Source organism: Pseudorca crassidens, chromosome 2 (assembly GCF_039906515.1).
Source record: "Pseudorca crassidens isolate mPseCra1 chromosome 2, mPseCra1.hap1, whole genome shotgun sequence".
Lineage (NCBI taxonomy): Eukaryota > Metazoa > Chordata > Mammalia > Artiodactyla > Delphinidae > Pseudorca > Pseudorca crassidens.
Window position 1 is genome coordinate 160576490 of NC_090297.1, and position 24201 is coordinate 160600690.

Sequence of the window (24201 nt, forward strand, 5' to 3'; positions counted from 1 at the left end):
CCATCATTTCAGCAGGTTTTGGGGAGAGAGTGTGGAGAAATGCAGGTGCTCGATATAATGTATTTACCTGGAGCTCTGTAACTACTTTTCAGAGCAAGGGGCTAAGAAAGTGGAACCACAGTTGGTAGCCCCCCATCCCCAATTCACAGACCTGCACTACGTATTCTACTGGAGCCCACCAATAGCACCAATTCCCCAGCTTCATCCCTTCGAGGAGGCAGTGCCACTGCAGGGGCCTGTCTATGACTACGCAAATAGTGAGCCCCAAATAGTTACCATGAAATTCACTATTTAGCTTACTTCTTCCCACATTACAACAGTGAGATGTTAGTGGAAGTTTGTGTGACCAAGACCTGCAGGATTCCAAAATTTTGTGAAGTCGAGCATGTCATATTTTAAGGGCTTTGAGCAGGTACCATGGACCAAAAGTCTCAGCCTTCAAGTTTGCTGTTGAGCCCAGCAAATGTACTTTGCAAGTAGAACAAATAAAAGTTATTTTTGAATGGCGTCATCTCCTCTTAATTTCTACACAGATTAAGATAATTGAAGGGATTAGAATACCCCGTCTTCCCACTCCTGATTTCTGGGACATCCTTCCCGTTGTCACTGCTAGGTCAGCTACAGGTTTTAGGTACAGCCCTCGGCTGTCCACTCCCACTGCAGAATGAGCTGGTCTCCACCCACCTCGGAGCCCTGAAGCTGTTACAACCACTAAAGATGACTGTTCTCAGGCTCAGGGCTGAGGAAGGGTGAGTCACACTCCCCTGCACTGTAGTCACAAATAAATGGCAAGGGAAGCCTTGTCTGATCTCTGCTCCCATGGAGTTTCATTATTTCTGTTTCATTGTGGGCATAAGACTCTATGGTCACACTCAGAAAGGGAGAACAATTCCCATGTGGTAAACCTAAAAGAAGCATAATCTCCTTTGGGAGGGAACTTGATGGAAGAGAGTCCAGGATGGCATGTACTCTGTCCAGGGATCTGGGGGGAAGGGGAGAAATGGCCTGCACATCACTCTGTGCAGTGCCGCTCATGCGCTGTCTTCTTACTCATTCTGAAAGCCCCCGCCCTAGTACACTTCCCCCCCCCCCCCACACACACATACCTGGACACCCCTACGTACAGCCTGCCTACACACCCCTCAGTATGAGCCATGTCAGGAACTGTAGGCTTGAACAGGGCAGCATGTGATGGAGGGCAGTGAGATACCCTAGTCCGGACACAGGTCAGCTCCCGTCTCAGGACGGAGAGCCCAGGCTGGGGAGGGGTCTATGCCAGGGAGAATACAGGAGTGAAAAGAACCAACCACTGCAACACAGTCATCACTGGAGCCGCAAAGAAGGGACAGAAAAGGGGAAGGAATCAGAGATTACGAAAGGTTGGAGCGGGAAGACTTTGAAAGTTATCAAGAAGATTATGTGAGCAATTCGGAGAACCTGATCAGCAAATGACGGGAACTGAGGATGCTATAATTCCTGGAACTTTCCATATAGACGATTTCCTCAGATCATTCAATAACAATAATGGCTACCATTATTGAGGAACTTCCATCTCCCAAGCTAGACTTAACGTTATCTAATTGAACCCTCCAAGCAGCTTTGCCAGATACGGATTATTCTCATCTTACAAAAGAAAAAACTAAGGCTAATCTAGGGAAACCTGCCAATATCAAATAGTTAGGAGGCAGCAGACTCTACATGCCTCTAAAGCATGTAGAGTTAACTGCCCTGTTACCTACCATTCAGACTCGATCTCTCTGGCTAACGTCACCAGTGTTATTGCTCCAACACTAGAACCCAACTACTCCTATTATCTAATTCTGCACTTTTTCTATAGTATCCAACTGTCTTACATAAGATATTGATGCAACAAATGGTACTGGAATAATGGGACATCCGTGTGCATAAATAAATAAAGAAATAAACCTTGTACCATATATAAAAATTAACTCAAAGATGGATCAAACCTAAAACCTAAAACTATAGAATTTTTAATAGAAGACATAGGAGAAAAATCTTTATCCTCTTGGAGTAGGCAAAGATTTCTTAGCTATGCCATCCAAAGACTGATCTGTTAAAAACAGATAATGAAAACTGGACTACAGCAAAATTCAAAACTTCCGTTCTTCAAAATACTCTTTCAAGAGAATGAAAAGCCAAGCCACAGACAGGAAGAAAAGATTTCTGAGACAGGTATGTGATAAAAGACTTGTATGCAGAATAAAGAACTCTCAAAACTCAAGAAGAAGAAGACACCTTTTTTAAAATAGGTAAAAGATTTGAACAAATATATCACCAAGTAAGATAGGCAGATGGTAAATAAGCACACGAAAAAAAATACATCATTAGTCATGAAGGAAATGCAAATTAAAAGCAGAATGTGATATCACTATAAATCTATTAGGAGGATTAAACACAAAAACAAAAGCAAAACTGACAAAATCAAGCGATGGAAAGGATGTGAAGTAACTGGCAGTTCCGTTCATTGCTGGTGGGAATTCAAAATGGTGCAGCTACTTTGGAAAACAGTTTAGCAGTTTCTTACAGAGTTTAACATATATTTACCACACAGCCCAGGAATCCTACTCCTAGGCATTTACCCAAGTGAAATAAAAATTTATATTCATACAAAAACCTGTATGTGAATGTTTAAAGTGGCTTCATTGATAACCACCAAAAACTGAAAAAGAACCCAAATGTCCTTCAGTTGGTGAACAGATAAACAAACGGTGGGATAGCCACATAATAGAATACAACTGGGCAATAAAAGGGAACCAAATACTGAGATGATATATTTACATGCGTGTAAAAGTAACATGGCTGAATATCAAATGCATTGTGCTAAATGAAGGAAGACAGAATCAAACGGTTGTTTGGATCAATTTATACGACATTCTGAAAAAGGTAAAGCTATAGTGACAGAAAGCAGATCGGGGTCAGCAGGGGCTGGAAGCGGGAGTGGAGGCTGAATGTAAAGCGGTATAAAAGAATCTGGGGACGGGTGATGGGGCTGGTCTGTATCTTGTTAGTGGTGGTGATGCAGACTGTACGTATTTGTCAGAACTCACAGAACTGTGCACTAAAAAGAGTGAATTTTGGGCTTCCCTGGTGGCGCAGTGGTTGAGAGTCCGCCTGCCGATGCAGGGGACACGGGTTCGTGCCCCGGTCCGGGAAGATCCCACATGCCGCGGAGCGGCTGGGCCCGTGAGCCATGGCCACTGAGCCTGCGTGTCCGGAGCCTGTGCTCCGCAACGGAAGAGGCCACAACAGTGAGAGGCCCGCGTACCACCAAAAAAAAAAAAAAAAAAAAAAAAGGAGTGAATTTTACTGAATGCAAATTATACTCCGATATTTAAAAACTAAGATAGGGAAAGTGTGTAAGTTATTCATAAAATTATAGAGACAGTATAGTGGAGTGGTTAAGAATACAGCTCCTGAAGATACCTCGTTTGCAAAGTGGGAAGAAGAGCAAGCACTCCCCTGATAAAATGACGGAGATTAAATGAGACGAGGTACATAATCCCCCAGTTCGCATGCCCAGCACACAGTAAGTGCCCCCGAAGCTCTGGCAGGCATCACGATGATAACATTCTGAGGAAGCGCACCTCATTCCACAGCACTCCTTGAACACCGTGTGCCATGTGCTGAGCGAGGTAATGAGCCTGTTACACATGAACACATACTTCCATGTCACAGTAGCTGCCATCACTGAATCTGCTTCCCGAGCCAGAGCTTCCTCTACACCAAAAGCCAGGAGAAAAGAATTTTTATGCAACAACTGGAAAGGTTGTGAGTGGAATTCCTGTCACCACAAATTACGGACAGACCCTCTTCTTACCCCTGGCGTGGGCTTTTGGACAAACCAGAGTCACATGAAGCAGCCTGGGGGGCAAAGCTGTCTGCTCTCTGGGGAGAAGAGCGTGTTGAAGCATTGTGTCCTGTGATGTGGGGAACAGCATATCCCAGGGCTAACACGGTAGCTACAGTGTTTATCTCCCAGCTGACTTTACAGCCCACTGTGTCCACTGTGTCACGCCCAGAAGCCTCGCCCAGTCATTCACAGTGACACTGCTTCTGGGATTATGTGGCTATGAAATCAATAAACCCCTTTCCTCACTTTAACGTTAACGACAGCCAGCACTGCACCCACTCCTGGGAAACCCGTTCTTCTGGTTGTTTGGAGAAGCATGATAGGTAACACACAGTAATGTTAGGTTTGACTACTTAAAAACTCACCCCCCCACACACACACACATACACACACACACACACACACTCTCTCTCTCTCCTTCAATTCCCTGCCAAATCTTCCTAATTTTCCTGAAGATAATGTAATTCAGTTATGACGAAAACTTTAGAAACAGGAAGCACATTCTGCTTAGATTGTTAAAACTTGAAATATAAAACAATTCAGAGCTGGCTGGACTCATCGTCGCACCACGAGGCATTCCTGCTTACCATTAATTTAGCAAAATAGGGGAAGGCAGCAGAAAAAAATCTTGGTTTTCTAATGACCTTTAAGTAATTGCTCATATTTCAAATAGATTCAAGTTACCATAAAAACTTTTTCTTGGGCAGTAAACTCTCATTTCCTTTGAATACAGCTTTAACCCTACATTCCTTTACTCCCTCTTCATACAATCATTGCTCCTTCCTTTGGTTCAACGCTGCCTCCTTTCCCCAGTCTTCCCGGTTTAACAGTGACAGCCTGGGGAAGGTGCAGCACATACAGGAACCGAGGCCACTCTCGCCAGTACTAGTCGTGTCTCTGAGGGATGCTGGGCTACTCTGGGCTCCGTCACCCACAGATGTACTGAAGGGCCTCATAGGGACCCAAGAAAGTGACTCCATGTTACAAAAGAGAGTCTCTGAAAAGAAACTGCAATATTTACCAAAGACAATCATTAACATTGCTTTATTTCTACAAAAGAAAATGAGAGTGGGTGGACTTAGAACTGTAGCATCAAGGAATGAGAAGCTTCTTAGGGCGTTTCCTCCTATTAAACTGTTTTTGAAATGGATACATTTTCAGAATGATTCTACTCAACTCTCCCTCCAAAGAAGGCCCAGGGATACAAGACACAGATCTCTGCTCCACAGACAGGCAGGTACTGGGTAAAAGTGCACACATGCTTGGAAGCCCTCAGGAGAATTAGATCATTGTTTATCCTCGTATTTTCCTCTGCCACCAAAGACTTGAATTCTTAGCTACGAAAAGCGAACAGCAGGCTTCCAACAAGATGTTGTAAGTTCAGACTTGGAGGTGCTCTCTTCTACTCCAAACCCATAGTAATGATGAGTAAAATATAAAAAGAAAAACCAAAAGTGGCTTCACTAATTCAAAAACAAGATAAACTTCTCCCTGGACCAGTAACAGAACAGAAACGCAGAGCCCTCAGCAAAGCCGAAGCCAGGGCCTCCGGTCTAGAAGCTGGCAGTCACAGGCACGAGTTCAGTTCCAATGCTTAAAAGAGATAAAAATGGTTCACAGAAGAAAGGTGAGTAGAGTCTGCTTTAAAGCTTAAAGGCAGGGGATGAGGTGAGGCTCCCCTGGTTACAAAAAGAGGCTGACAATATAGGTTGATGACACGTTTCCTTGGGATAAACATTTATAGAAACTATTGGACCTGGAAAGGCTAGAAGGCACAGATAGAGTCTCTCCAGGTAAGGAGTCAGATGCCTGTTGCCTAAGTAACCAGGTCTGCAATAGCCTCAACATTGCTGTGGTGCAACACCTACAAATGCCATGAAGTCTGGATTCTGAACTGGGGCCTGAGGAGCCTGAGGGATGCAAGTGCAAAGCTACCAGACAGAGCAGATGCACAGAGAGGAGGAAAAAGGAACAAAATAAAGAAAAACTTTCCACTAAAAATGGGCCTGCCATACAAAATTCCAGAACACACAGTGAAATGCAAGGCTAAGGAAGATAACCGACAAAAATCAACAATCAGAACACAATTTCACTCCAGTAAAATAAACTATAGCACTGACTGACCAAGACTTGAAGTATGATGAGGATGCTCAAATAGATAAATAACAGAGGAGTATGCATTGGAAGTGAATAAGAAATTATGAAACAGAAACAGGTAGAAATAAAACCTAAACTGGAAGATATGGGGGGAAAAAAGCAAATTTGAAATCCTGGAAATAAAAAATAGTCATTAAACCAACCCAATAGCAAAAAAAAAAAATCCCTAGGATGTGCCTTAAGGGAACTTTAGTTTTAGAAACATGGAATAAATACCAGAAGCTGAGAGGGGGCACCCTCTGGGGCGCAGGACTCAGGCAGCAGCAGGAGAGAATGTACCAAAGTTTTCAACTTGGGTCTAGTACTTTGACTTCTCAAAGTGTATACATGTATAGCTTTAATACATTTTTTTTTTTTCGATACGTGGGCCTCTCACCGCTGTGCCCTCTCCCGCTGCGGAGCACAGGCTCCGGACGCGCAGGCTCAGTGGCCATGGCTCACAGGCCCAGACGCTCCGCGGCACGTGGGATCCTCCCAGACTAGGGCACGAACCCACGTCCCCTGCATCGGCAGGCGGACTCCCAACCACTGCGCCACCAGGGAAGCCCCTAATAAAAATTTTTTTAAAAACTTAAAAGACTACAAGAAATAAGGAAGGATTACCTAAAGGACATGCAGTTCTTGCTTTCTTCTATATAGTCTCAGTTTTAGTCTTGGAATGAAGTAAACCATCAGAGAGATGAGAACATAGATTACATAAATTTTCACCTTCCTTACTTCTTTTATTAAGTTATAATGTGAAACTATGTCAATCAACCACACTGAAGAATATTATAAAAATCAGCTCTTCAAGTCATTGCGGATTCTGATAAGGATATTGCTCATTCAGTCTCAGTGGGACCCTTGGTGAGTGCCTCAGGCCTCAGTTCCAGGAGAAACTGCTGCAGCTGAGGAGCACGTATGTGTCCTGTCTTCCAGCTACTGTGCATTTCGAAATTAGTCTTTAGCTTTGGCTGCTGAGAAATTTAAAGTAAATTTGTGATTTATTTCTTGTCACCGTATAGGATCATATGGCATGCATTCTGGGTTCTAACCTGCTTTTATCTTATTTTTTGCCACTCTTATTTCACAAGTCAATATAAAATTTATTGTTGTTGTATTGCATATACAGGTATATATTGATACATATATGTGTATATGTGTGCATGGGTGCCTGTAAGCCACTTCAGAATCTTTTGGGTGGGGAAATTGTATAATTAGATAAAACAATTTAGGTAAAACGAGTTGCAAAAGAGAGGAAAAAGGAAAAGAGAAAAAAAAGAAACAAATATAGGCTGGGTCTTGGGGTCATGACTTGCAGGACACTGAACGCCAAGCTAAGAGTCTGAAGTTTATCCTGAAGACTAGGGATAATGTTGAATATTTTAAAAATTCTGAGCAAACAACGGCATGGAAATAGTGCTCTTTCAGAAAACTTACTCAAAAACAGTGTGCAAAAGAGATGAAAGGAAAGAAATTGAGTGCCAGGTGACCAATTAGGGGCTATTTCAATAAACTAGGAATGAGGCAAGAGGGCTGTGAGTAAATTGACTGACACTGCGTTTTAAAAGAAGGATCATGTGTGACAGGCTTAGGAAAGAAAGTAAATACAACCTTTTTTTTTGCAATAAAGCATGTGACATTCAAGGAAGCGCACTATGTACCATCCACAAACTTATGGAAACGATCAATTCTATTTGGTCTGTTCTGCTTCTATTGCCTTGGATTCTGACCCGCGCAAGCCAAATCATCCCCAAACCTCCTCTAGAAGGTAAGTTTTATTTCTTCCAGAAATTAAGTTGTTGCTGATTACAAACGACAACTAACTCCATAAATGCAAATTACACCTGTTATTAAAAGGCCTCTTGCCTTCCTGAAACATGATACCACGCAAGTCCCCTAACATACAGATGTGTCACGTAATAAATATTGCTTGATGCAGAAACCTGTTGAGAGGAATTTTCTAGGTTCCAAGAAAAACGGAAAAATAAGCTTGAAAACTTTAAATCTAGGAACTGAAGTCAATTTAATTTTAGAACTAATTTTTAATTTATGCTCTTTTGGGGATGGGCTAAGTTGAATTTACCTCTGTAGTATTTTTGCAAATCAAAGCAACAGTATAGAGATTTCAGAAGGGATGTTTATATCACTGAATAGAACAAAATTCTCAGATAAATAGAAACTCAAAAATATAACTGATGAACTAACTGAAATCAAGTTTATATTTTCATCTAAATAGATATCCTACTCATTTCCACCAGGAAACATTTCACAGAAATATGGGATAATAGAGCCGGAAGGGGCCTTAAGACCATCTTGTCTAATTCCCTTGTTTTACAGATGATGGAGCAAATCAGAGAGGCTGAATGACCTGCCCAAGATCACTCAGTCTGTTAGATACAGAATGGACTGGAATCCAGCAGAGTAACTGAGCACTTTTTTTTTTTCAGAATTGAGATTTTATTGGTGGTTTTGAGGATCGGTACACAGACATTTCAATTTGTACATAATTCTTAAAATCTGAAAAATCACGTAGTTGTGATACTTTTCTAAACAGTTATTCCAGTGACTTTCCAGTTTAAAATTTGAAGGCAAATTTTCCTTAATAGGATATCAAGTACCAATATCTTCCAATACTGTTAAGCTGTTACATCATAAATACCACTAATTCACAATTTAATATCGTATACATTACATACTCACATTTTTAATCTTTTGCAATACATTACCAAAGTTATTAGGAAGACTGCACTACCAAGACCAAAGATGTTATGGAACGCACACAGTTCTGAAAGGGACAGCCAAGGTCAAGGGGTAGTTTTCTTTAGGAAACAATTCTACCAAAAACAACATGGGAATGGAAGTAATTTAAAATGTCCAAGACATAGTAAATGTACAACGTGACTCCAAATTGCCATTTGGTATGCTTTGTATTATAAGATATAATAACTAATCCCCATCTATGGAATGTTAAGCTGACACCCAAGACAATCAAAGCCTCCTTATTCAATATCCCATTATTTTCTGGTCGTACTAAAAAATAAACAACCAGCAAATGATTTCACCTCTTTAAAAAAAACCCTTTACACTTAAAAAATGTGAGGATGTGGGATTCCCTCCTTAAAAATGTTTCTAGAGCCTCTAAAAAAACTTGCATTCACAAAATAGTTGATAAAAATATTCCTCTGGATCATGCAAGAAGGGAGACAGGGGCCACTGATAAGACATAGTAGATGATATTAATCAGACTTGGCTTTTTTTCTCCTGCTTTGTCAGAGGTTAGACTCGCCTGATTTTTAGTTTCTCTATTTTCTCCAGGTAAATCTTCTTTAGTTTCTTGCTTAGCCACTTTGGCCTGTTTTCTCTTTGCTCCCCTTTTTCTCTTTTGTGTGCACTTTTTTGTCTGAAGGTATATCCTTTCCTGCTGTCTTTTTTGGCTTCATTCCCACTTTTTCAGGAGCAGGCTTAGCTGACAACCTTGCTGATCTCCTCTTGGGCTCCACATTCACCACCCGCTCTGTGGAGTGGACCTTCCTCTTGGGCATCATCATGGTTGGGCAGGTGTGCACCAGGTGCCTGTGGGCTACTGCACACACCTTCCCAAAGCGGGATGCTGCCACTCCTCCCACCCTCAAGTACTTTTTTGATTATATAGCTTGGTCTACCTCTAACACAATATTTGTGATGGCTAACGGTATGTGTCAACTTGACTGGGCTGTAGGGTGCCCAGACATTTGGTCAGACATTATTCTGGGTGTATCTGTGAGAGTGTTTTTGGATGAGATCAACATTTGGATAAATTGACTGAATAAAGCAGACTGCTCTCTCCAGTGTGGGTGGGCCACACCCAATCAGTTGAAGCCCTGAAAAGAACAGAAGGGCTGACCCTACCACTAGTAAGAGAGAACTCCTCCTCCCTGACTAGGTGGGGCAACAGTTTCTTCCTGTCTTTGGACTCAAACCAAAACACTGGCTTTCTTGGGTCTCCAGCCTGCCAGCTTTCAGACTGGAACTTACACCATCAGCAATCCTGGGTCTCCTTCCTGCCAACTGCAGATTTTGGGACTTCTCAGTCCCCACAATCACATGAGCTAAATCCTTACAATCCATCAATCAATCTCTCTCTCTCTCTCTCTCTCTCTCTCTCTCCACACACACACCCTGTTGGTTCTCTTTCTCTGGACAATCCTATCTCAAATGAACTTTGAACTCAAAGGAATAAAGAAAACGGTCTTAATGGATATGATAGACACTGTAGATCAGCTACCGAAAAGCTATCCACAGCTTTCTTCTCCCTTGTCTTCTTCTAGTGAAAAGCTAAAATTCTGTTTCCTTGCCTCTTGTACACCTACAGTAGGATGTGACAGAGCTCTGACCCATAAGATATAAGTGGAAATCCCTAGGAGGATTTCCCTTTGTTCTTTGCATTTTATTACCCCTTCTTTTCTTTTCTTTTTTTTTTTTTTGGTCTAGAGCTTGGATGCACTGACTAGGGCTTGTGGGCAGCAGTCATCCTGGCACCATGAAGACAAAAGCATATGCTAGGGCTAGCTAAGGAGGAACACAGGAGGATTCTGGGTCTGTGATGAGACCCATGAGTAGCTGCTCCCATGTTGGACTGCTTCTCTAGAATTCTTGAGAAAAACACATCACACCTACTAAAGCCAGTTTTAGTCAGGTTATCTGTTATTTGTAGCCAAACTCTTTCCTAATATACTATTTTAGCCCAGATTTCAACTGTAACAATAAGCCAAAAGTGAACATGACCCCAGCTTTAATAAAACAATCACTTACTCAAAGAAAAAAAAAATTGAGGGTCTGCCATATAGATGGCATGTAAGAGGCACTAAATCCAAAAACCTTCCCATTCCCAACCAAGGATGCTGGTGGGAAGTTAGCTTGCTCCCTGCCATTCCAGGTTGTAATCTGAGGAGGAATCCCAGGGGATCCCCTATGATGCCTGGAATGTTTGTGAACTGCAAAACGGGAACACTAAAGTGGACTGAATCTTGGGGAGCTATTAGCAATGGGTCCAACTTTTCCCGTTCAGTTCACTTCTTTCTAAAAGTTCTTTTTAATGAAAAACTAATCATGATCACTAACTCCTGCATCTTTGGAATGAGCTCAGGGTCCTTTCGCATGCAGTGAAAGCAACTACCTCTCTCCATCGATGTCAGTGTCAGAAGTCACAGGTAGTTGTGGTACAGGGGAGGGAGCAATAGCTTTATCAAAAGCTAATGTGTTTAAGACTTGGTGCTGCCACTTTTCCTTCATCCCCTCCCAGAGGCACATTTCTGAACCTTTCTGAGTTCTGTTTCTTAATTTATGAGTATTAAGTTCAAACGAGATCATGATTACAAAAGAATTCCAACAAACGTAAAACACTCTACAAAAGTTAAGATTTCATTAGATAACCTGATTGTGTGCAAACTAAGAGTAAATAGGTTCAATGTGAGGAAAGTATAAGATTCATATGAGAAAAGTTTATTCTTGATCTTTATGGCGTTTATTTTGGATCTTCTTCATTTCTCAGAGAGTAAAAGCTGCTAGATAAGTGGTCACCATCTGATAAAGTAGTGCAGCAGAAAGGCTTACAGAAGAAATTTGAAAGAAAGAAAAAACTAGACAAAACTTGAGATGTTCACTACTGAGCAATAGCTGTTACCAATCATAACATAATTAACCCTCTTGCTGCAGGCTCTAATAGCACTCTGGCCTTCAGTGTCCTTTTTTTTTTTTTTGCGGTACGCAGGCCTCTCACTGCTGTGGCCTCTCCCGTTGCGGAGCACAGGCTCCGGATGCGCAGGCTCAGCGGCCATGGCTCACGGGCCCAGTCGCTCCGCGGCATGTGGGATCCTCCCGGACCGGGGCACGAACCCATGTCCCCTGCATTGGCAGGCGGACTCTCACTGCGCCACCAGGGAAGCCCATTCAGTGTCCTTTTAATTACATGCTTTACACCTACATTCCCTCTAGACTCTAAACTCCATGGATCCTTACCTGAGATTAAACCTCTTACTGCCTGGTGGGTGATAAGAGTTCCAGGAAATAAAACATATGCATATTTTATTTACCTTTGTTTCCTGCTATGCACTGAGGGGCATTTACTTCTGGATTAATGAAATAAAAGCAGAGTTCTCTGAAAAACCACGCAGACATTGCCCAGGAGGTGTTCCAAGCTGGTTCCACACAACATACCTTGTCCTGGGTTTGACATCTCAGACAGTCACAGTCAAAGCAGTATTGGTCCCTCAGCTGCTTCCGGCGCTCCTCGCTGGTCATCAGCATATCCAGGTAGCAGATGGTGAGCTGCGGAGGCCAGAGAGGGAGGGGTCACACGGCTGCTGCGATCATTTTCTTTAACCAATGGCTATGACTGTGAATCATTAAAGTAAAACACGTTTTTATTGCACACCAAAAAGTGTAAGTAAGAGAGAAGATACAACTTATGGTCTCTCCACCCAAATAATCACATGTAAAATTGTTAATGCATTACCTTCCAGTATTTGTGATGTGGTGAGCACACGTGTATCATATATTTATTTTAAAGAATTGGGCTCATTAACTCTATATGCTTTTGCACCTTATCTTTTATTCACCAAACAGTAAAATATCAAGAGCTGTTATATGTTTGATATTACTAAGTTTTGGTAATAAATTTTGTAACCACTGGCAATCAGAGAAGCCAAATTTATCCTGGCAATCAAACGGGTGGCAGATTATGTGGCCAGATTGCTCTTAAATCCTAATCAATCCTAGAGCTGCTTCATGGAATTTAGGGTCAACCAGATTTGGAATCTTGGAACTTAGGAGACAGTTCCCTTTCTTGTGAGGCTTTTATTTATTTATTTTTACAATACATTTATTTATTTATTTTTGTCTCAAGCCCACGCTAAGCAATAGTCTGTGACAACTGGGTTCCTGCCGCTGAGACCACAGCCACTTTTTAATTCCCTAAATCTTTCTTTTGCCTCATGATCTGAAGCCAGAGCTGCCTCTGAGGTACAAAGGGCCACCGTACCAGGCAAGTTCCTCTTAAATTCCAAATAACCGATTTCTAAGCACACTTTTTGAAACTGCCTGTTAGTAAGTTTGGGGCAGCATACACATTCATCTTGAATTATTAGGCTCTCAGAGGCCCAGTTTCCTTATATGAGGTGAGATTTAGGTAAAATGCACTGATCTCTGTGTTCCCTTTTGGGTTAACTCTAGGACCCTAATTCTCAATCCAGCCCAATGGCTCTCAGTCATCAGCCCCAGCTATCGGGTCAGATTAATCGGTAGTACTTACCGGGTGATTACAATGGGCCCAGTGTGAAGCCAACAAATGCAGGGCCTGTCACACCAGAGAAATATGCTTGACAAACCTAAGAGTTTATTACAAGGGCCAAAACTCATGAGTGATCATGCCAGGCAGTGAATGGGCAACAGGAGACTAGTTATTTCATTTAACCCCCAAAAGAGACTCCTACGGCTCCCTCAGTGTTCTGTAACTGCCTGGAACCATGACCTGGACGGTGCAATGGCTTTCTAACTGGCCCCCCTGCTGCCGTCAGTCTACATTGCATCTTCTAGGCTGCTTTAAGAGAGATCTTCCTATAGCTCATATTTGATCATGTCATTTCTCTATGCAAAGAGTTCTGATGGTTTCTCCCTGCCTATAGGATAAGGATACACAAGGCTTCCCCAGAAGATTTTCTGTCTGCCTTTCTAGACTCCGCATCTCTCCCTACACCCTACCATCTGTCACCATTATGTACACCGCTACCCGCTGAAACAAGGCACGCCATGCAACGTGTATGGTGTTGGCCTTTACCAGCCAACGCCCTTTCCTCCACTCTCAGCTTATTCAGAATTCCCTCCTCCTTCAGGCTTGGCTCAAATACGCCTCCTCCAATGAAGAATGTCCAGTTCCTCCCATGCCTCTTTCACGCCACTGAAGTCTGCAAAAATACACTGTATCAAAGCTGAAGGTCTCAACGGCAAAAACATTTTTATTCATATTTTTTGGGAAAAAAAAAAAAGCCGGATTACTAACTAGTAATGACAGCTAAATCATTTTATCAACCAAAGATAAAAGCCTTTATTAAAGACTCGCTGACTCACTAGTTTTAATGGAGAATCTGCTCACTAACTGTAGGGCTCATCTAGTGGGAACATAGATACGAAACTTTGCCATTGATCAGTGGATGTTTTAATGGCAAAGAACAAAACTGCATTAAAATATTAATGCTACTGACCGTGGCTTTGCCGTTTTAGTGCAGCTCTTATGGAAAATGCAGTAAATCAATTCCAACATTAGAGTAATATCATGAAAGGTATTTGCTGGATATTGAATTTGTTGCTTACTTGAAAATTTCAAGGCAAAGTGAACCCCTTTTCCCGGAAGCCCATCTTCTCATTATGTACTTTGGAGTGGATAATAAGATCAAATTAAAATTAGACTTGGTCTTCGTTTCTCGAACTACATTGTCACAATTATAAATTTTTCTAATACTGGCTCTCAATTGAAAATAGACTTTGAAAAATCCTCCCTGTCTTTAAAGTCAAACCTGAGTGTTATTCATGTCTCTTCTCTTTGTCACACCCTCAGAGCCAGTCAGTTTTCAAATTCTGCTAATTCTAGCTTATAGATATATTCTTCAGATCCCCCATCACAAGCCACCACCTGAGTCTCCCGTCTTCAGGCTGCCACTGTCACCTCCTGCCCGGATTATGCATCATTCTCCCAATCTTGCCTACACACGGAAAAACTCATCGTGCCGTTCCTTTGCTTAAACTCTTCAGTGATGCCCCATTTCCTGTCCCCCTCCCAACAAATATTTAATGAGTGCATCCTATATACCAGGCACTGTTACAGACCCTTCAGGTGAACTGAGATCCTCAATAAGGCCCCCGTGGGTTGCTTGGTCTGGTCCCTACATATTCCCTCATCCGCTGGTCACAACTGAATTTGTCAGTCTATTGATGTGAACAGCTTCCTGTTCCTTGAATTCACCATTCTGTCCCTGGCTCCTGTGTCTTTTTTTTTCGGTATGTGGGCCTCTCACTGTTGTGGCCTCTCCCGCTGTGGAGCACAGGCTCCGGATGCGCAGGCTCAGCGGCCATGGCTCACGGGCCCAGCCGCTCCACGGCATGTGGGATCCTCCCGGACCGGGGCATGAACCCGTGTCCCCTGCATCGGCAGGAGGACTCTCAACCACTGCGCCACCAGGGAAGCCCCGCCCCTGTGTCTTTGTCTAGAATGCCTGCCCCTGTCTTAGCCAACTTTAACTCGCTGGATCCTTTAAAAGTCTAGGAGTCACTTCTCTGGAAGCCTTCCTTATCCTCTCCCATCACCCCTGATCCTTACCACCACTCGAGTGTCCCTGCTCTGAACCTCTAGAAAGCCCTGTGCCCATTTACACTATTTTAGTTTTCATATTCTATTATTGTGTTCTGTTCTGTGTCACTTTCCTCAATTACACCTTGAATTCCTGAAGGCAAGGTAAGGTCTTACTCATCTTTGTATTCCCAACGCCCACCCCAGTACAGGATACCAGTAAGCGTGCAGTGAATTTGTTAAATGACTTAGCAAATAGAGATGGCTGGGAGAAGACAAAGACCGTTACGATCCCAAAACATTTTAGATGAAAACTGATACTTGGGGATACTGATATGTGCTCAACTGTGCAGATCACATTTCTCTCAATTGCTGTGGCTCCAGAAAACACCGGCACCCAGTGGCATTCTTTGTAACAGCTACAAGCTCCTCTAACCAGGCAAAACCAGGAAGCCTGGACTGTCCAGCTTTCTCCCATGATCCACGTTCCTGAAGACTGTCAGCTGATAACATGTGTTTCGTAGCTTAACAAAACCCAGAAGAGGCAGCCATCGGCAACCCAGCGTGTGAGCCACGACTTAAACTATAATACACACATCTCTTGGTAGGAGGTACTGAATGAAAGACAAAACCCCCCACAAACAAACAAACAAACAAACAGAACAAAAAACAGCCCTTACCCCCTGCTAGACACAAAACAGTCCCAGAACTCAACATCACAGTGAAAATCCTTAAACAGCGAAGTGTTATAAGTGGTGCTGGTATGAAGGGAAGTGGTCCAAAAAGTCCAAAGGATGACTTTATGTGGAGAGAAACAAAGGTAAGAAATTTCTGTTATGGTGGAACCCTGTGTCATTTTCCAGGTCTCCTTGTCTGAGGTGTGAAATGTTCTCATCTCAAACTGGCAATGCGCTGGCTTTCGTGTTACTTTCTTTCCGGGGCCCATGGGACACACCTGAGGATTGGTGGTAGCTTCAAAATGGGTCTAAGGTTCTATTCCACCTCTGGTTTTGTGTCCAGCAAACCTCATTCATTCACTCAACAAATACAGACTGAGGAGTTTCTATATTACAGGCGCTATCCAGTCTTCTCTCGTGCAGCCTACATTCTGGTACTTCCATCCCAAATAGCACATTTTAAAACTGGGGGCGCCCTAATGAGCAATAAAGCCAAAATGCAAAATTGATGCTATAATACAAAACTTCTACATTTCCTTCTTTATCCAATTTCACAAAAGCCAATATCTGCACAGTAAAAAGGAATTGTCCCTCTTAATTAACCTCAGAATGTCCTTTCTCCCTCTCCACTACCTCTACCACAGGGGGCCGGTTTTAAGTGTGCAGGATGTATTTTCAGTACTGCAGTGGCTACAAGCATGAAGTGAGCAGGGACTAGACACGGGAGTTCCTCACTGATGCAACAGTCGTACACAGCGAACAGCTGTCCCATCCGGGATGCCAACAGCGCCCTCAGTGAGAAACACTGCTGGTCTTTACACCATGTATGCTCGATTTAACAGAAAGTCAACCCAACCAAGTGTTACTGAATGCCTCCTGGGCTGTAAGGCCAAGTGCTAGGTGCTAAAGGAGACACAGTAAGACACAACTGCCTGTCTTCATGAAGCTCACAGCTGAGTGGAGAAGTCACCAAAAGAGCTGGAATAAGTGCCAAAGAAATATTAATAACCACTGTAAGAGAGAGCTCAGAAGAAAAGATCTTTTAATTTGAGAAATCAGGAAACGCTTTATAGAAGACATGATGTTTGAGAGGGCCTTGAGAGGTGTATAATGTTAAGACAGGTAGAAATGGTGGGCAGACAGAAGGGGAGCAACTGCGCAGAGAAAACGTCATGCACCAAGACATGTATAATGGTGGGGAAAGAAATTTATCTTCTGAACAAGCTGGTATAAAAAGGACTTATAGGGAGAATCCTCTCTTTGCTGCTCCAGAGATGGAAAGAGAAGGACATGAAATAAGCACCAAAAGACAGTGTTTTTTCAACTAAATGAAAAACAACCCGGGAGAAGAACTGGCAGCCAAGCCTAGGAAAAAAGATATAAAGAGATTTCTTTGTTGTTTCTGAAAAGTCCAACTGTTACCAATAGTTTTTCTGTTTGCTTGTCAAGTTACCTTTTCTTTTTAAATTTAGTAGAACACCACCACCACCATCATTATCAAAAGGCAGCCATCCCTCAGCTCCCAAAATGTTGAAATTGGATAGTGGTCCCCCCTTCTTACCTGCCTTGAAGTCACATAGGACCCAAGGAAAAAAATCTAAATTCTATATACTGTTGACAGGTATCCCAGTGTACCAACTACACTGATCCTAAAAACTGGAAATTCAGTAAGTGGCTGTATAAGAGACAGCTTATTCAGTTGAAAATCAGTTTGGACCGAGTCTTATCAAAGCCAAATCCCTGTCTACATAAAATATGGTACCTCTGAGTTTAGGTTTTATTGGCTGAGTGCTGCATAAGTGCAATAAAAGCTTATGATGGTCTGTTTTCCTTGCAATAAATATCCACTTTAGCAAATTGGAAGGTAGAAGGAAACTAGGTTCTAAAAAGCGTAAATATCTATAACCCAGAATTCTGGGTAGTAACTGTGTAAACCCTGTCAGGATCAGGTTCAGCAGCCCTGGAGCAGCCCACCTGCAGCTGTCTTGTGAGACCTCGGACTTCTGAGAAGGCTCCTCTCATCAAAAGAGGCTGGCTGGGCAGCCTGTAAAACTGGAAGGGTCAAGGCCAGTTCATTGCTGGAGGTCACACTTCCTGTCCCCTATTCCCTTCACATCTTTGCCTCGACAGTTACCCAGAGATGCTGACGCTGATAGGTTTGTAAAGGTCCAACGACAACCTGAAAGAGTAAAACTCGTTTGCTTTCTTAACACGAAGGTAAAAACGAGTCACCTCTGAAATGCAATTAGGGACCTTGGGAATCAGTAAGCCCTTGGGATCTCATTCACAAGCTGGGCTGCCCTCCCTGCCTATGGAAAGATGACCACTTGCAGAGATGCGAGGGGCCGCTGAACTGTCATACGCACAAAACACACACTCTGTCACACACACACCTCTCCCCCACATACATACAACAGGAACTGTCATCATCCAGAAAAATGGTGATTAAAAAAAAAACGTTAGCTCATCTATAATCTGGGAGAGGTGATGGATAAATGAGTCGCTGGGTAGAGGTGTTATACATCTTCTCCTTGGCAGAAGGACAATGAAAAGCTGCCCCTCAGGCACAACTGGCTGTAGGGCAGGGCCTTGCTGAGAGGGTCTTTGATGGAAAAGGAGGCCAGCCAGTGGGAAACACGGGTTCCTTACCTCCTCTCCGGCCTCAATGTCTCGGATTGCACGCAGCAAGAGGTGGGGTCCGTTGAACACAATTGAACAGTTGGGGTCACAGCTGTGATTGAGCAAAGACATACTGCAGGAAAGAAAAAAAAGGAGAGACCATCGTGGCCCAGTAGATGGAGTCAAACATCTAAACATAATGACTATTGTGGGCAAAAAACACTTTAGCTTAGGGGCAGGGGGACAGGTAAGGTTGACAGTGTACCAGGGACTGAGTGCTCTGGGGCCTCTAGCCCACTTCCTGTGAAGTGAAACGCTCCCCAAGATGGAGCTCATTAGGGAAGTTTGTTAATAAAAACATTCTGAGTCCTTCTGGGGGATGGGTGAGGGGAGGTAGTTGTCTCATTATACCAGCCAGTAAGGCAACCCAACATGAAGATGGGGAAAAAAACTGACCTGCAAAGGAATAATTTCTGAGATAATGGGATACGGCAGTTAAAGCCAAGACACCACGGAGCTTCCCACACAGGACCGCATTTGTCAAGCTCCTCTGGAGGAACTGCCACCTTCACGAGAACATGCACAACTACACTAAAGAATAATTAGGAGTACTTCCTCTGCAACAGAACGCTAGGTTTATCTCGCTAACGAGACCCTCATGCATTCTGGGCCGTGGCCAAGTCATTTTATTACCTTGGAGGCACATTTTTTTTTTCCATCTGGGGAGGGAATGGATTTAAGCTGCCACCACATTTACAGTTAGAAATAACTGTAAGTAAGCATCACTATGTAGAAACCGCTTTCTTAGCACTTGAGCATGTTTATCAGATTTAACCATCACCATAACATTCTGAGGGTCATTTACTGATGAGGAAACTGACACATGGAAGTTAAATGACTTCCCCAAGGACACATAACTAGTAAATGGTGACTGAATTTGAACCGGGTGGTCTGAACTCAGAGCCCATGCTCTGAACTAGTCTATGTTACTGCTTTTTGAGGACCCATAGCATAGACATGTAGTGGATAACACGTGAGAAATAAGAAGCTGAATTCTCAGATTCACAGTTAATTATAAGAAAGACCCTATTTGTATTAGGACCCTAATAGCATGAAAACAAAATCAAACTAGGAGTGACCCCGGAGTGCTTGTGGAAGGATAGTCTAGTAGCTCAGTGATTCAGATCACCTCAGAGATAGCTGGAGAGAACGCTTCAGAAGGCCAGAGCCTGAAAGTGTTCTCGCCTCCTGGAGCAACGGGGCTCAGAGTATGCTAAGCGGAAAGACCAAATGAACCCGACTGGTGCAGTACAGCAGGTCTGGTGAAACGATCATGTGCATCGGCCCAGAAGGGTCGGGGAATAACAAAATCTCAGCCTGATGGTTTATTAGCATCCACAATCCCCAACTTTTTACCCCAAAGTTCCTGAGAACAAGAATTTAGGTCTGTGGTATACCTCTTTGTTAATACCATAGCATATAATGTGGGGATATAAAACGTTCTGTTTTTTTTTTTTAACTTCACATTTTCTTGTCACTTATCATTAAGTTTCAAGCGTGGCTCTTGAAGCAGCTGCTTGTAACAGCCTTTCTAACTACTTTTAAAAGGTTGGGGAGGTGGGTGGGAATTAAAGTTGCTTCTTCCAGGAAATGAAATGCCATTCACCATACCTAGGATACAGGCCAACACCAACTTCCTGCATCTCTGCATTACAGATGGTGAAAGAGTTGCAGATCACCTGTAAAAACAAGGGGGAGACAGGATTACCAGTCACCTAAGAAACTTCACAGGCAAGAGAACAAAAATTTTCAAAATAAAATGTAGGATCCTTGGGACTTCCCTGGTGGCGCAGTGGTTGAGAATCCACCTGCCAGTGCAGGTGACACGGGTTGGAGCCCTGGTCCAGGAAGATCCCACATGCCGTGGAGCAACTAAGCCCGTGAGCCACAACTACTGAGCCTGCGCTCCAGAGCCTACGAGCCACAACTACTGAAGCCCATGTGCCCTAGAGCCCATGCTCCGCAACAAGAGAAGCCACCGCAATGAGAAGCCCGTGCACCACAACGAAGAGTAGCCCCCGTTCACCGCAACTAGAGGAAGCCTGCGTGCAGCAATGAAGACCCAACGTGGCCATAAATAAGTAAATAATAGGGATGGAGCAGGCAAGAGAAAGAGAAATTTTAAAGAATATGTGCCATGTGTTAGATTTACTTCTCTTCATGATTTTATTTACTTATTTATTCTTATAAATTTATTTTTGCCTGTGTTGGGTCTTCATTGCTGCATGCAGGCTTTCTCTAGTTGCAGCGAGCAGGGGCTACTCTTCATTGCGGTGCACCGGCTTCTCTTGTGGTGGCTTCTCTTGTTGTGGAGTGCGGCTTCAGTAGTTGTGGCTCGTGGGCTCTAGAGCACAGGCTCAGTAGTTGTGGCACACGGGCTTAGTTGCTCTGCAGCATGTGGGATCTTCCCGGACCAGGGCTCGGACCCGTGTCCCCTGCATTGGCAGGCGGTTTCTTAACCACTGCACCAGCAGGGAAGTCCCTGCAGTGTGTTATTTGAAATGTGCTTGCACCCAGTCACTCCAAACCTTCTCTCTTACCTTGTCACTTAGAAACAGAACATGAAAATTATAAAATCTAATCTGACTGGTTTTTAAAAAGTAAATGATAGTAATGGTAAACATCAGGTCATGAAACCATGATACTATCTAAGGCCAAACCAAAAACATTCATTTAAAAATCTATGTGTTGGGCTTCCCTGGTGGCGCAGTGGCTGGGAGTCCGCCTGCCGATGCAGGGGACACAGGTTCGTGTCCCGGTCCGGGAAGATCCCACATGCTGCGGAGCGGCTGGGCCCGTGAGCCATGGCCACTGAGCCTGCGTGTCTGGAGCCTGTGCTCCGCAACGGGAGAGGCCACAACAGTGAGAGGCCCTCGTACCACAACAACCACAAAAAATCTATGTGTTGATAAATAATGCTTTTTTTGGGGGGGGGTGTACAAAACTAATTTAAAGCAAATTAAACTATGTATATCACTTGTTAAATGGACAAATTAAAATTTTGTCCTTATATGAATATTATTGATTTTGCAAATGTATTTTACTGTACAAGCTAGGTAATAAATAAGACAATCTTACTTAGCTAAACTACTTTATCACATCCCATATCACAATATACTTGGACATGTGTCCTTCTACACCCTGGTACATTCAAGTACTGTTCCCACAACTTTAAAAGTGTCTGTCACATTTCAAGCTGTGGTCACAAATAGTGTACACTCGACATACAGAATACTCAGCATTGACTTGCCAAGGCTAAAATCAACATCAAGGCCAATGTCATAACTGAGGGAACAGCAATCATAAAATTGTGCTTCCTATTTTACATGTTTTCCAAGGTCAAACTACCAAATGTTAGCAAATGAGGATTCACAGAATGAAGCCCCTTTAGAGAAAATGTTTGCTTTCTAAAATCCACCCATATTTTCATTTTTCTAAGGGCTTTACTCACAGCAGAACTTATTATATCTTCAGCAGTTGTCCTTGATAATCGAAAGCAAAACAGGAATGATATTCACAAATTTGCCCATTGTTCCTTCCCTGAGGATATTACCTAGCATTTCACCTCCTTATAAGTCATCTGATGAAAAAAGCACTTACTATAGATGTCTGTCAAGTATGTATAAAAATATAAAGCCCTGGAACATGATTTCCATTGTTTAACTTCCCTCCCACATCCTGAGGCTCAGAACTACTATGATATTCTTAAATTATAAAATTTAACTTATTATAGAATATTGTTGTAGGTTTCCATAGCTCTGACATAAGAGTCTTTTCTGTTAAAAATTTCATTTAGTCATGCTCTTATCCAAAAAGTTTATAATCACAATGAATTCAACTTTTTTTCCACAGAGCACACTTAAAGATTCTTTTGTTCAACTCGAATTTCTAAAAATGTTCTCTTACCTGATAATCTAGTTTCACCATTCTCTTTCCATGTAATTGGAGCAAAAATCTACCCGTGGGCAGTGCCAGTATTCCTCACTGTAATTTTTCTGAGTTTCAGTACTAAATTCCTAAATGAAATATGCTAGGTGGTGAGTATCACCTGACTGAGGCTGAATTGAATACAGCAGTGTGTGCCTCAAATCAAGTTAATTGATTTTCCATCAAGTTCACGGACAAAAGAAAACTGCAGAAAAATATTCCACGTGAAAGATAATACTGAACACTAACCCACTGCTTAATGTAATCCCCAAACGAAAGATAAATTCAAGTGTGAGCTGAGGTTATGCTCACTATGTAGAAATTAAGGTGAATATTCTTTCCAGGAGAAAATTTGGCAGGCGAGGGTTTGTCATACTGATCATACTTGACATCTCAGGGACTGAAACCCCAGAAGCATATATTTCACATTAGAGCACGTGAAGTGTGCATGACTCATCTGCAAGCTGCACGGGCCTGCACCAGGGTGTTTTGGGGACTAGTGCCTGGAGCTGCTTCTGGCAAGCAGTGGCCACAGATGAGGGAGCATCTCAGTGGGTCAATCCTTCTGTGGCTTCCCAAGCCTACCCAATCTCTGGACACTGCCCAATGACCCACGTGAGCGGAAGCCAGGAAAGAAAGGACACCAGACTAGAGAGTCACAACTCTGGTTACGTAGTCCAGAGGATGCAAGAAATTAGACTCTGAGGTTAGACAGTCTCTCTTGTGATCTCTCAAGGTGTGCTCCTTTATTTTCAGAAATATAGAAGCAAGTAAAAGAGAAAATAAACCATGGCTTCATTCCCACCCGCACCCCAACCCTTTCTCTAAGAGGTAATCAGTCCTTCCCCGCTTCCACCAGCCACTCTTACAAACAGACAGATACACAACAGATGGGTGAGACTTCAATGCAAGGACACGATGTGATTATTTGTCCTTTCTTCTGGTACCATATTAAATTAAACAGCATAATGAATACACAAATGGTACTCTTCCCAGCCTCTCTCCTGACCAGGCGCCTGAGGTGGTGATGATAAAACACCGGCATGCACCCTGCACCACTCCAGTAGTGCCCTACAGAGATTCGTAAGGGAAGGCCCCTTGTCCCATTCAGAGTTCATCAGAATGTGAAGAGGAGGGGATTTGAAAGGCAGATTAAATACACCTTTTCTTCTATAACGTGTATTGCTGAAAGTAAAGTCTGATAGACTCTTCTTGGCTACTTAGTAGGAAAGCAATATAGAAGCATGAGCTTTAAAAAGATAGACAAGCCCTGGGCGAGGGAGAGAAGCTGACTGCTGGGCTTGGATCTGGTCCTGATCAAATCTTCCAGTCTCTTCGCAGCCTCTTCTGAAAAGTCTTCTCTCCTGGGAGGTCTCCGGTCTCACCCGGCTGGGGAGGGAGACCCCTTGGCCTTTGTTTCTGCATGCTGTCCACATACTCACTCCCACACTCGGCACAGGATATTACAGCTATTTCTGTATACTTGACTTCCAAGAGAGTAGAACTTCTACATTATTCTTTTTTTTCCTCCTGGCTCAGACATGTCTGACACACTGTGTTCAAAAACTGTTTGTTTAATATTAGTGACT

General features: G+C 43.0%; 1 protein-coding gene across 4 annotated transcripts in view; it reads right to left on the reverse strand.

The window, feature by feature from the left end:
• The window catches only part of SMYD3 (SET and MYND domain containing 3), a 714589-nt gene that overhangs the window by 136162 nt on the left and 554226 nt on the right, over positions 1-24201 (reverse strand). For 3 of the 4 annotated variants that reach the window (XM_067729539.1, XM_067729542.1, XM_067729543.1), the window contains 3 exons: positions 20297-20364; positions 18656-18758; positions 12206-12316 (listed from right to left, as the gene is read on the reverse strand). In XM_067729539.1, the coding sequence (XP_067585640.1) occupies positions 12206-12316; positions 18656-18758; positions 20297-20364 (282 nt within the window). The remainder of the gene's footprint in view (positions 1-12205; positions 12317-18655; positions 18759-20296; positions 20365-24201) is intronic. The other variant, XM_067729540.1, reaches the window with a different exon arrangement.